Source organism: Python bivittatus, unplaced genomic scaffold (genome assembly GCF_059951505.1).
Source record: "Python bivittatus isolate LINGU-HERP-01145 unplaced genomic scaffold, Pbiv_v1 ctg000590_np1212, whole genome shotgun sequence".
NCBI classification, from domain to species: domain Eukaryota; kingdom Metazoa; phylum Chordata; class Lepidosauria; order Squamata; family Pythonidae; genus Python; species Python bivittatus.
In genome coordinates, this window is record NW_028277086.1 from 29,227,145 (window position 1) to 29,241,268 (window position 14,124).

General features: G+C 38.7%; 1 protein-coding gene across 6 annotated transcripts in view; it reads right to left on the reverse strand.

The window, feature by feature from the left end:
* The window catches only part of ZC2HC1A (zinc finger C2HC-type containing 1A), a 41,004-nt gene that overhangs the window by 13,730 nt on the left and 13,150 nt on the right, over positions 1 to 14,124 (reverse strand). For 5 of the 6 annotated variants that reach the window (XM_088149206.1, XM_088149205.1, XM_088149207.1 and 2 more), the window contains exons 3-7: positions 9,817 to 9,933; positions 7,885 to 8,026; positions 6,084 to 6,232; positions 4,808 to 4,883; positions 2,557 to 2,662 (exon numbers count right to left, since the gene is read on the reverse strand). In XM_088149206.1, the coding sequence (XP_088005332.1) occupies positions 2,557 to 2,662; positions 4,808 to 4,883; positions 6,084 to 6,232; positions 7,885 to 8,026; positions 9,817 to 9,933 (590 nt within the window). The remainder of the gene's footprint in view (positions 1 to 2,556; positions 2,663 to 4,807; positions 4,884 to 6,083; positions 6,233 to 7,884; positions 8,027 to 9,816; positions 9,934 to 14,124) is intronic. The other variant, XM_088149204.1, reaches the window with a different exon arrangement.

Consider the following 14,124-nt stretch of genomic DNA (forward strand, 5'->3'; position numbering starts at 1 on the left):
TCCCAGTGTCTGCCAATATATAGCTGCTGTGGATATTCCAGCACAGCATATGACACTGTCCTGCCTACCCCATTCTTTCTATTCTTCCCTTTCTTGCCTCCTTTTGCCTTCTCTCAGCTGCAGCTGATGTCCCAGCATACATATCCCTGTTCAGCAGATCTTGTCCATTAAATCTGAAATCTGTTAAACCAAGGTCCATTAAATCAAGAGTTTATAATTACAGTTACAAAATGGAGGGTATCTAGCACGAATTGATAGATGAAGTTCAAGAAGCAGTCACTGCTGCTGCTATAAATGCATGAGTTTTCTAAAGGAAATTTGCAGAATCACTATCCACTTTTTCTGGCTTTGTCATTTTGTATCACTGCAATGAAATTGCTCAGTTAATGCTTTTCAAAAATGCATAATCATACTTTTCTATTATTTAATACAAATAATGTTCTCTGCTTACCAGGTGTTTGGGCTGTAGAATAAAAATATCAATTACCAAATTATTCAAGAAACACTGGGACAAAACACAAAGTTTGAGATTGGCTATGGAGATTGAACAAGTATTACTGAACATTAAAAGCTCAGTGCTATAGCGCTATCTGTCTCACTCAACTATTTACAACAAAACAGAACATTCTGGATTTTCCCAAACTCTCATCAACTTCAAATTATTGTCTGTTTTTTATAAGTTCAGAATTTCATCTCTTAAATTTCCTGTTTTTGATAACATTATCTATTTCTCATGCAGAAGCTACATGTTGCCATCTAGAGGATATGGACAAAATATTTTACTCTTTAGCATACTTATAACTTCTTTATGATCCAATGACTGAACACAATCAAATGTTTCATCTCAAAGGAGAAAAACACCCCCAATTGGAAAAAGAAACGGGAATAATCAAGAGGCTCAAAATTTCTAGAGCACTTTAGGATTATTCAAAACTTCAAAACTATAATATCACCACAGATAAGAAAGCATTAAAAAAGATACTAGCATGGTTAGCAAGCAGAGCCAAGAAACATATCTGAGCCCAATCTTTTTTAGATGATAGCTGCACTTGTTTTATAAGTGGGACCTCTGGGGCTGCAAGCTGAAAAAGTGGGTAGGCCTGGGCTCTCTCCTCTGCCTATTCCTCACAATATTCATAAATGGAGGTTTTTCTCTTGCCCTGAAAAATGTTATCACATCTTGCTGAAAACTTGCACAAGCTATATTATGGAATGCTACAAGCAGAAGTTAGAAGTAATTCAAAATGCAATCACTCCTAAGGCATGCCAAAGGTGCCTAAAAAATAGATGGTGCCAAATGATTCAAGCAATCAAATCTCTTAACTCTTTTCATCCAACTTGTAATGAAAATCACTTGTAACTTAAAGGCATTAACAAGGAAATCCAAATACTGTAAATATTCAACAGAAAATCATTTACAAATTATTCATTTTTAAAATCCATTTAGAACCTAATAAAGCCGCTGGGAACCGCTGTTTCTTGAGATACAGTTAACAGAGGTATATTTATAGACATTTTGATGGCCACGGTCTGATGAAGACTCAAAAATTAACTTTATTTTCACGGTAATGAAAACAAAAGCAGAAAGCAGGTTCTGCAGAACAGAAATGCAGCAGAGTACAGATAACTCAACAAATAAATACCTTCTATTTACTTCAGAGGTGATACAATTCCTAAGAGGTCAAGGGCTACAACTCAGCTTCCTCATGTTCTGAAGGAGGCCATCTAGTGACATGATGATATCACTAGAAGTGGTGTGGCCAAAACTGTTTGGCCCTGAGGGAGAGAGCTTAAGAATGGAATGGGAATAGGAGACCTTTGTAAGGCTAAGATTTACTCAAATCTTTGTCTCTAACTCAAAACCAGCTTCAAATCATATCAAATCAAATCAGGAGGAGAGCCTTCTCTGCCATTATCCCTGCCCTCTGGAATATTCTCCCCCCAAATGTGCAGCAGGCCCCTACCCTCCTGGCTTTCCAGAAAGGATTAAAGACCAGCTTGCTTGGGGCGACAAGAATTTTACCCAGTCCTGGGGGTGGCTGGTGCCTTGATGACACTCCCTGAATTACTGCCAATTTTAACATCTACCCTTGGATTATATTTATTTTCTATTTATTTAGGATTATTTTATATTGTAATTTTAATTGATTTTAACCGCTTTGTAAACTGCCTAGAGTCATTTTAATGAGATGGGCAGTGACAAATTTGATATATAAATAAAAACATAAATATTTTGAGGTATGGCAAATGCTGTTAAGGCAACCATATGGGCTCATGAGCCATACCCTGAGTTACTTTTGATTCCAGAATTCTCCCTGCCACTTAAATGGCATGACTATCATTTAACAAATGTCTATAATTCATTGATAGAAATGCTCAACATTCCATTTCCTCTAATATTCTCATCAAGAAATGCAAACTGGTTGGGATTTGCTTATGTTATTATCGGATTTCAATGGAAGTGAGAAAGCAGGTCAACTATAGTTCTAGAAATGGCCAGTGCTGCACCTCATCCTGTGAACCCCATTGGCACACATGTTTTAAGGGTGTACTTACCCTATTTGTGGACTCGCTTTCATTAAGTTTTTATGAGCTGGAGAAGAACTCTGGATTTTGTTTCCCACTTGGCCACTTGGAGACAGTGTTTTATTTGCAGATGAACCTTGTCATGGAAAAATGAAAAACATTGTTCCTTTCACTACAAGATTGGCTTTTCATACTTAAACTATCAATATACATATCTTTATGTATAGTCAAAGACCCAAATACATAATCCAATACAAAAATTGCCAATAGAATAACACAGATAATATAGCCATACCTCAAAAGGTTGACTAGGCCAAGAAAATCAAGATACTCAGGTCAAAGTTAAATCTGATCAGACTTAATCATAATTTCATTAAAAGTACTTTCTCTCTTTGGATGTTATACATTCTCTTTTCTTTCACATGAAAAATTACAATTTGGCAGCAGTCTTTAGATGGATTTGGCCGCCACACACAAACTTTCAGACCACCACAGGAAGTGTCCCCCTACAATGGTGACTCATTTTATTCAGAAGTCAAGGGCACCGTTAAGTCAGCAGCCTCACAAGTCTTATTTTAATATATTTTTAATTGGCCCTGAAAAATAAGACTTCCTCCTGTCCTTTCCTATGGGTAACCATTTCCCTACTCTTTTATATAAGATTAGAAATGGGATTCCAATGCTATCAGTTTCCTTCTGTAGTGTTAACAAGCCAGAAGCAATGGGAGAAAGGCAGCACAGGGACACAATCGAGACAATATATAGCAGTGACTACTCAACTTGCTTATTTAATCTCCTAGGAATCTTCAGAAGTAGCATATTGGGTATGCTGTATACTGTATCATCAGTATGCTGATGATACCCAACTATACATCTCCATCCCAGGTGCCTTAAGTGATGCTGTGACTGCCCTTTCGCGGTGCCTGGAGGCTGTGGGGGCCTGGATGGGGGACAACAGGCTTCAGCTGAATCCTGGTAAGACGGAGTGGCTGTGGATATGGGGAGCCTCAAGATCTAGGACTTTGTCATCTTTGGTTCTTGACAGGGTTGCACTACGCCAGACAGACCCGGTGCGTAATTTGGGGGTTCTCCTGGACTCACGACTCCTGCTCGAAGAGCAGGTGGCAGTCGTGGCCAGGAGGGCCTTTGGACGACTTCGTGTCGTGCGGCAGTTACGCCCCTTCCTGGATCACGCACGGTCACTCATGCCCTGGTCACCTCTGGGTTGGACTACTGTAATGCGCTCTCTCTACATGGGGCTACCCTTGAAGAGTATCCGGAAGCTACAGCTGGTGCAGAATGCGGCGGCGCGGACAGTTCTTAATGCCCCTAGGAGGGCACATATAACACCGCTGTTGCGCGAGCTGCATTAGTTACCGGTTTGTTTCCGGGTCCAATTCAAGGTGTTGGTCATCACCTTTAAAGCCTTTCATGGCACGGGACCAGGTTATCTGAGGAACCGCCTCGCCCTGGTCACTTCAGTCCGTCCCACTCGGTCCAGCAGAAGGGGCAGGTTGAAGACCCCACTAGTCAGGGAATTTTGATTGGTGGGGTCTAGGCAGAGTCTTTTCTGCTGCAGCGTCTGCCCTATGGAACATCCTGCCTCCTGAGGTCTGGTGTGCCCCCTCCCTCATGGCCTTCAGGAAAGGTATTAAATCCTGGCTTTGCCAGAAGGCCTGGGGGCCAGAGGGGGGCCCGCACCTGTGGAGATGGCTGGTGGGATGATGGGATGCCCCCCCCCAGCATCTTACAGGTTTTTATAGGGCCAAAATTAGAGGAGGTTTTAAAGGGCATTTTTAATATGTTTTTTAATTATTTATAGTTTTTAGCCATCTTGGAGAGAATTGTGTTTTTTCTTTTTTATTGTGAGCCGCCCAGAGTCACCCGTGGGGGAGATAGGCGGCATACAAGCCGAATAAATAAATAAATAAATATTGAAAACAGCACAACTGCTTTCAAAATTATACTTCTCAGTTTTTAAAAATGCATCTTTAAATTGTCATTTTAATTGTTAAGATATGGTGGCAGAGAAGAGCGAAGTGTTTATTATGGTATATAATCACCTCAAACTTATGATCAGAACTTCATTCACATTCTACATATTGTATGCTCATCTGTCTGGATCAGCACTATCTATCCTAACTTCTAGCAGCTTGGCTAAATCTGTCAAAGACTGAAATTCCCTCTCCTTACTGAGCTACAAGAGAATGCTTAGTTATGAAACTCCAGACAAAGGAAATACACACACACACACACACACACACACACACAAGCCCATTACTTGGTTGTGGTAAACGTGATAAGGCTGGCGGTGTTATCCCTGCAGAAGATATTTTCTTTACTGTTGGTGTCTTGTACTGAAATAACAAATATGACACCAATTAAACCAGTAATTTAACAGGTTAAATAAACTGTTCCCATCTTCCCACCCCCTTCCACAATCATACTGATTCAGCTGTCACTTTTCTACTGCCCCATATTTAAGACAGACTACCTACCCTTTTTTATGTATTACAGTTAAAACATGTTGTTTTGTTTTTAAAAAATATGATCACTCTCATCAAAGTGGGAGATGGTATTGCAATATAACAAGAATAAACCAATATGACATGTGCATTATTTGCTGCTAAAGCACATCAACAGAACCACAGACCAATGGTTATAGTGTCCATGAGTTATGTTCAACACATCCAGAGGGTCACAGGTTGGGAAGGTTCTACACTGTGGCAGTGGTTCTCCAGTATTTCAAGAAAGGGGGCCTGCCTGCCGAAAACAGAATAAAAAATGCACATGGCCTTAAAGCATGAGCTCTAACACTGAACTTTCACATCCAATCTAGACTAATTTTATGTAGTAAAAGTGTAAAGTAAAATTGGTATTGGATTGCATATGAAATGCATGGATTGGATTGGGTAATCCTTACTACTCCCTCTGAAGAATGGAAATGACTCTAAACTTATTGCAAGTACAGACATTGGTGAAAATTGAAAATCTGTCCTGATTAAATTATGGAGTTCACTACCATAAGGATGCTGTGACAGCCATGAACTTGGATAGCAACAAAAGGGGATTTATATAATTCATGGAAAATAAGCCTAACTCGTTATTTAACAAGGCTTATTTAACGTCTTGCAGATTCTCTTGTGACTAAATAGTCTGGCATATTCTACATAATAAAGGGGACACTGGGAAGGCTTCAAGGCAAACAGGAAAATGATTTAAGACAAAGTGATTATACTTTAGATTTGTTTACCTTTTTATTTCTTCAATAAAAACAGCACAAAATAGGTTAATATAAAATGTCCAGTCCAAAATGTTCAACTTCCTGTAAAAGCTCATAAAAAACAACCTGTATAGGCTCTGTATGAATTAATTACTCCTGGTTTCTTAGCCTCTTCCCAGATTTTGTCAGATTGTTGTTGCTTCTTAAATATCCAAAAGAAATAAAACATTTAAGTTATGGCTTAACTTTAAGATGTGTCTGATTTTAAAGAATGCTAAATTTAGGAAAGCAGTAAAATGAAAAGAACAAAATGATGAGTAGTAAATTTACTTACCTGTGTTCGAGCAGGAGGCTTCCCTTTAACTTCAGCAACCGCTTTCCCTTTATTAGCAATACGTGCTGCCTGTTCTTTGCAGAAATTGATGTGTCGATCAGCTGCATTTTCATTAAATCGTCTCTGGCAGTATGGGCATTGAATATAATCTATATTCAACAGAAGTCCATGTGATAAAAAAAATATAACAAATAGCTATTTATTACTTCACTCACTCAACTGACCAATACCATTTTGCTCTCATGGTAGACTTAGAATCAATGCTCCAATGCCATAACATTTATAAGAGCTGCTACTTCCAGCTAAAATGTGTGTGTGTGCACGCGCATGTGTTGTATCTTTCATAAGACCATGAAATTCTGCAGGAGAGGGGAGGGGGAGATACATCAATCTCAACAATGTATATAAATGATCAACAGTTACTGGCGATCTCCCTTATTTTCACTTAACCACCCAGCTAAAAGCACATGTTTTCACTCTATTTCTGTCTACCCCTTACAAATCTATTTCCGGCAGATCTCTGACAGTCTTTTTTCAGCTTCAAAATTCTGAGAATAAGCAGGGAACACCATGAGCCAATCAGTCTTCCCTCCATCTGATCAACAGGAGTATTTAAAAGAATGGATTCTAGCTACATCCCACCCCATGAGCTGCTTCAGTTTCAGTGGTAACAAAAATCCTTTCACCTCCATTCCACACGTGCTAGCATCTTCCCATATATATTTTTAATGCATCTTGCATCCATCTATCTAGCTGTTTACAAGGAAAAAAATAAAGGTTCTTAGGGGTACTGTTTCTTCTGTTTCTATTATAAAAATCTCTGCAAAGTGTGATGTGGGAAAGATATCAGCATTTTTGCAACCAGGTACTTTTTACTTTAGTTTCATACTGCAATACAGAACTCCCATGTGTGTTTGGGACAAGAGAAAAGGCTTTTGCTCAGAGTCAGTGGAAAATTAAGAGTGGTGGGTTTTGTTTTTTAACAGGAGTTGTAAAACTGATTTTAGAAACTGAATTCAATGACGTGGTTGCCTATATTCCTTCCCTAGCACAATTAGATTGAACAAAGGCTTATTTGTGGACCCATGTTGGGAAGTGTGATAAACCAAGGGCAAAGCCAAAGAATTAAATCCATCCTATTAACTGTAGGTTCCTTTCCAATTCCACATCTAAAAAATTTCAATGCGAAACCCCTGACAAATAATCAGGGCAACAGTGACTCAGAATAGAAATGCCACTTTCTCTGCTGATATAAATGTGCAATTATTTCCTGTATAATAATGTCAGATTTAGGAATGATTCAGTGATGGAGCTCTGGGAGAAGACAAAAGAGAATCATGGTATCATATCTGGGCCTGCCTCCTTCATTAAAATATACATAATTGAAGTTTTGCACATAAGCAAGAGAGACAGATATACAGAATGGATATGATTGCTAGAACCCAGTCTATTTTTTCCAATCATCCAGTGTTCCTAAAGACTTACTCTCTGAACCGGTGTTTCTCAACCTCAGCAACTTTAAGATGTGTGGACTTCAACTCCCAGAATTCCCCCAGCCAACATGCTGGCTGGGGGAATTCTGGGAGTTCAAGTCCATACATCTTAATGTTGCTGAGATTGAAAAACACTGCTCTGAACAAAAGATGGATTTCAGATATAGAGATACCTGTCCTAAACAAGCACAGTGATCATGTATACTTTTTATACTTTTAACTGCCTACTCATTGAGAATTGATAAACTTGTAATATTGCACAAACACATGCTGCAATTTATATACATCTTCAAATTCAAATTATATACCAGGATCATAAGTAGGAGGTGGGGGTGGGGGCAGTTTTCCACCTTCTTTAAGAACCTGATCTACTCCTTTGGCTGCTCTTATAGCTGCTATGAGCTCCTCGTGCTTTCGTCTCCAGTTTGATGGTTTCTTTGGAGGTTCTGGCTAAGAAGACAACACAGACAGCAGACATAGTTTTGCAATGTAAAACAAGTGATTCCTTCAGCTCTGTACAGTATGCAATACTACAAACAACACCACTTAAGTATAAATAAGTGTATTATTTTTAAGCAGGCTACCTGCAAAACTACATTTAGTCTTTGAAAGAAACACTATGATAGCAGTTACAAAAGAAAAGAAGGCACAGTAAATTTAATATTCCATGTGAGCTGAACTCCAGATAAGAACAATGCCTGCTTGTAATCACTTCCTACTCTTTTGAATGCTTGCTGTATCTTCCTGTTGTCATTAATTAAGGAGAGCCATTTTCTTATTTTCAACAGTTCAATATACAGTTAGGTGCTACATTAAACTTCAAAGTAATTACTATTATATTAAATTAGAGGTAGTCCTTGCCTAACAATCACAATTGGGACCGAAATCTTGGTCATTGAGCATAGTGGTCATTAAGCAAGATGCCCACATGACTACTTCACTCAACAACTGCAATCCGGGGACTCCTGGTTGCAGTCCTTAAGTCATCTCCCAGGTCCTTAAGCAGACGGAGTGAAAAAGCTGTCTGCTGAAGGATTTCAGCTCAGGGTGGGGCAGAAACCCTCCCAGCAGGCAGCCCTTTGACAGCGAAAGGGCTGCCTGCCAGAAGTTTCAGCTCCGCATAGAACTGAAATCCTCCCGGCAGGCAGCCCTTTAGCTTTCAAACATTCCTAAAGCCCGCTGAAGGGTTTGCTCTCCCTTCTGTGGACGGATGGGAAATCCTTCCTTGGGCTGGAGGAACAGCCTCTTCAGGATTTGAGCTCCATTCCTTCATGCTGCCAAAAGGTTTCCCCTCCCCACTCGGTTGTGTGAAGGAACGGAGCTCAAATCTTCAGGAGCCGGTTGTCAAGTGCCTGAAATGCGGGGAGTGGGGTGACGTGACATTTTACAAGGCCAGAAGTACTTTACGAGCTGTAAAGCACCCTTTCTGAGGCCTCTGTAATTTCAAACCGTTGTTAAATGAACGGTCGTTAAGTGAGGACTATCTGTAACTGCTGCTGACATAGGAATATACAAGAAATGCACAACTCTGCTGATTTAAAGCATTAGACCTGCCTACTTTAACCCCAACAAAAAATATCTAGTAGAGTACAGAATTATGTGTTTTGTATGTTTTTCTTACAGAGAAAGCTAGTCTTTTGAGATGCAATATTATTCAATAGAACACAGTTATATTACTTGCTCTTCTTTCAGTTATCTTTAAAAAAACTTATCCCAGAAAATCAAGAGCTGAAGTCTTGCATTATTTATAGCATAACACTACCATGTTCTAGTTTTCATTATTGGCTGCAATTCTTCAGGAATATGAGCTCATATAATAGCTTCTGTAGTATATGGCAAAATGGTAGAATCTCCTTCAGTCAAGCTGATAACTTAATGAACACATCGTGCACTTTCAATTTTCTTGGCAGTACTGCATAAATTATTTGCCTCTACCTTCTTCCAAATCTAGCCTGCAGCCCTGTATAATAATAAATAATAAACATTCTTAATTCAGTAAAATATGAAGTTTAAAATCAGCATTTTGATTTGATGATATAGGTAATGCCAAGACAAAAGAGATATTATGCAAGATGGGCATTTAAAGCAATTATCAGTTCTTTAATCAAAGAAAAAGAAAAAAAAATCAGAGTACACTACTTCAAATAAGTTTCTAAAAGCTTGTAAGATCATAATATATTTCCAACCAATATTACATAATTTTTTTAATAATAACTGTATTTCAGTATTTATGTACTTACCCGTGGCTTCAGAGGTTTTACTGTGGAAATATCAGTTCCTTCTGCTCTTTGTCTGCTGGAGTCAAACGTTTTTCTTTTTTTAGCAGCAGTTTTTTGACAAATGGGAACATGCTTTTTCTGTGAACAGAAGGTTAAAAAAAGGAACATTTATATTTGGAAATATTTTTTTCTTTCACTTACTTGCTCTCCCTGTCATGAAAGAGAAGTAAAGAGACCTCAGGGGATAAAGCCTATATTTATTATATTGCTTTACTTTATTCTAAGGGCTTGGTTATAGTAAATTAATAATAAAAAATGTAAAACAAAAACAAATTGAGTACTGAAAGCTTTTTTTAAAATAATTTGCAAACAGACAAAAATTAAAGTGTTCCTGTTCTATACACATGATCTTTTGCATTTGAGTAAGCCTATCCTCTTATCCTGGAATGATTTGTTAAGACTTTGCACACAATTCTTAATAAGCCAAACTGGATTTGAATTATTGAAATTTTGACACTGGAGAATAACATGGAAAGTTGGTAGTCACTGAGGTTTCCTTCTGGTCAGCAGGGATAGACACAAAAAGAAAAGGTTAATTGCTCTCTTCCAAGAGAAAGCAGGACAATAACTTTATTTTGTCCCCTGAGCAGAAAACACATCACAGACTTAATCAGTTATAGAGAAATTCCAATTAAGCAAAATTGGGAAACCAACTAACTATACAAACCAGTTACAAATATAAGTCCAATCCCAATAAAAATCCCCAAGAGAGCAACTGGTAGGACTGTTCCTCACCAGCAGTGGGAAAGGGTCAAAGGAGAGACTGCCTACAGAAATCACTTGCTTTTTTTTGCTACCCCCCCACCCCCACAGAGTGGATTGTAGAGGAAAAGAGTACTGTAGGCTGTTTGTGTAGTGTACCTGCATCTCCCAGACCTGGGCTGCTGGCACAATTGCATTGCTTTCGATGTGTAGAAGAGCAGCTTACTCTCTTGCAATCCCTTCCTTTTTGGGAGGGGGAGAATCAGGCAAAGGAGAGATTGACTAAAGAAAAATCTTGTTTTTTTTCTCCCACCCACCCCTTACAGAGCAGAGAGACTGGAGAGGAAGGGATTTCAAGAGAGTAAGCTGTTTGTGTAGTGCACCTGAGGCTCCCAGCCCTGAGCTACCAGTGCAATCACATTGCTTTTGATGTGTACAAGACAGTAAGCAGGCACTTGAGCATTCCAAAGGGCAGGTTAGGAGGCAAACAAAAGCCAAACGTGTGAAACTGAGTAGTCTTGTGCCTTTCCAGCTGGAAAGCAGAGTTGTGGTCGTGATTTCCCACTTAGCAATTGCTTTGCTTAGTGGTGGAATTCCCAGTCCCAATTAGGGTTGTTAAGTGAAGACTACCTGCCCTAGAGCTTCCAGATCATTTGCATTTTTAGCTATCAGAGCAGAGTCATCAAGAATAGCATAGTTATTCTTCCGATTTTAAAACATTTCTTTTCTTCCAATTCAGTCTCCCTCAATATAAGTTCAGCATTTTGTCTGAATAAAAGGAGAGTAGGCAGGCTTGGCTCACTTTTTTGCTGATTTGCAGTCAATCTGTTTCACCATATTCCATCCAGATTATGTCTTTCTGTCCTGTGTGTAGGTTTTTTATGAAGATGTTCCAGGATTCCCACCTCCCTAAGGACATTCTACCATTTAACCTGGTTGACACAGTCAAAATAATCAATGATTGTGATCCCCACTATGTAGACCAGATCAAGAAATCAACTCCACAGAAAGGCTAAAACTGCTTTTATTAAGATTGGCTATAGGAATAGAATCTTGCAAGTTGATTTTGCTTTACTTGCCTCCTCTCTTATGCAAATTAGGAAGGAGTCTGCTACTTTCCTTCCTTTTGCTTGTTTTGAACTTAAGACAAGTTTTTCCCCTCATCGCTTGGATTTGGCCTATCTCCGCCAAGGTCATCCTCCTTACTCTCTATAATGAAGTACGTATTAAGTTCTTTTTGGTATTCTTTGGCTTTCTCAATTATCCAACATGCATCAGCAATATTGTCTCTTGTTCCTTAGCCTTTTCTAAAACCAGCTTGAATATCTAGCATTTTCCTTTCCATGTACGGCTCAAATCTGCATTGGATGATCCTAAGTGTTATTTTGCTAGCCGGTACAATTATGGATATTGTATGGTTTGGTTAGAAACTTAACTGATTGTTCTGCTGCTGCTAGCCATATTTCTGAAAATATTATGTCAATTCCTATAGTCTTCCCACTTGATAATGGCCAAGTGTTGCTCTAAGTTCATCTTCTAGCACCAGAGGTGCTTGTAAATAGTTCTTGTTTGATCTTCTTTGAATCAATTACTATCTGTCCATTGGTACCCATTTTGAAATTAGAACCTCTGAGTTTCCATGTTTCTATTTTTTGTCTTTACAGATGTTGTTCTAAAACTGCTTCTTGTCTTTTCTAATAAGTCTCCAAAATTCTTTGTTAAGTTTCTTCCTGAGATTTTTGTCTTTGCTTGTCTTTTTGGTAGTTTTAACTGTTCTGACATCTGCTTTACTTTTTTCTATTTCTTGGTCTTTGGCAGTTTCTGTTCCCATTCATCCTTAGCTACTTCTTTAAATTCATTCCACAATTCCTCTGGTTCCCTCTCAATGACGTTAAGTGCTTCAAAGTGATTCCTGGTGTTCTCCTTGAAAATGGTGAGCATACGGTCAAGATCATATCATGGAAACTGACTGGCTTCTTCTTCGGTTTAGCTTGACTTGAAACTTCGGCATCAGCAGTTTGTAATTTGTTCCATAGTCAGCCCACCTCTAACAGAACTCTTCTACCTCCCTGTTCCAATAATATAGGCGATTTGATTTCTGTAAACTCTATCAAGTAACGTCCATGCATATAAGCATTATTTTCATTGTTCAAAGACTATGTTAGCAATGAAGAAATAACTGGATTAATAGAAACTGATAAGTCATTCTGCTTAACTTCTGTTTCCTAAGCCAGAGATGATTATACATTTGGATAATCATCACTTTAAAGAATTATCCAAGAAATCTAATACATATTATTTGGCCACTGACTGCACTGTACCCAAGTACTGTCTTTGCTATATCCTTCCTGACTATGAGAGCAAGCTGCTCCTTCTTTGTCTTCTGACTGAAAATGCCCAATTCCAGTGCATTTTAATTAACTTTAATTATCTAGCCTAAGATATCAGTGTGTAGTTGATTCATTTCATCTTTCATTGAGTTAAGCTTTCCCATGTTTATGCTTCTCATGTTCCATGTTCCCACTGTAATTCTGTCTGTGCAGCTTCATTTTTTTCCTGCATGGCAATATCAGCAACTAGATATCCCAAATGCTTTAATCTGGCCACATCTTAAGCACCATTACTATTCCAAAAGATCCTCAGCTCTTCTTCAGTAGCATGCTGAGTACCATCTTGAGCTAAGGGTCCCATCATCTGGCAATCTACAAGATATCTTAAATCACTTTGTCTATCCATCTGGTTTTCTTGGTAAAATACAGGAGTGGTTTACCATTGCCTTCTCCTGTACAATATTAAAAACCTTCATAATAGTCACTAAAGTGATAATCTGTCTCCAGCATCTTCCTATATGGATACTAGGTTCTTGCTTGCTTTAGCTGGGGAGTAGGGATAACTTCATGCCTTGGGTGACTCTGCTAGTAGTATATATTCTTACAGTATAATGCTCTCACTCATTCCGCCTGGGATCACATCCAACCTGCCATAATAAGGCTGTTGCAGAACTTGAGGGGCTACTGATATATTTAGTATTTTCTGCCTTGATCACTGGGTTTATAGATACAAACAAGCTATCTAAACACCTAACAGCATATGATTCGGACAGATCCTGAAAACCCAACATTCATTTAATTTTTATCAGTTCTGTACCCAGTAATAGGATGGGTTATTAAAAATAAAGAATCTCATGGGCCTATAAAAAGATGAGTTCACCTTGGGCAAAAAGTAGGATACAATCTCAAAATTACTCTATATGAATGGAAAATCCAGAGGTTCCTCTTGATCGAAAGAGTTATGACCTCCCTCTCGCACACACCTGGCCAGGGTCAACACTATTAAGAACACTATCTTCTATTTGAAGTTTCTCATAGGAATCCAACAAATGGCATCAAGGAGAGCCACTACAAAGGCCTGTAATAGTAGTTTAAATCAGAAATACAGAAATGATGAACCACTGAAGGAGAAAGGAGTGATGAACTTTTAAGGAAACATTTCAGTGAGGATGGGTGGAAATGGAAGTTCCATTATCTTGCAAAACAGAGCCCTACAAAGGTATTTGTTCATAAGCCT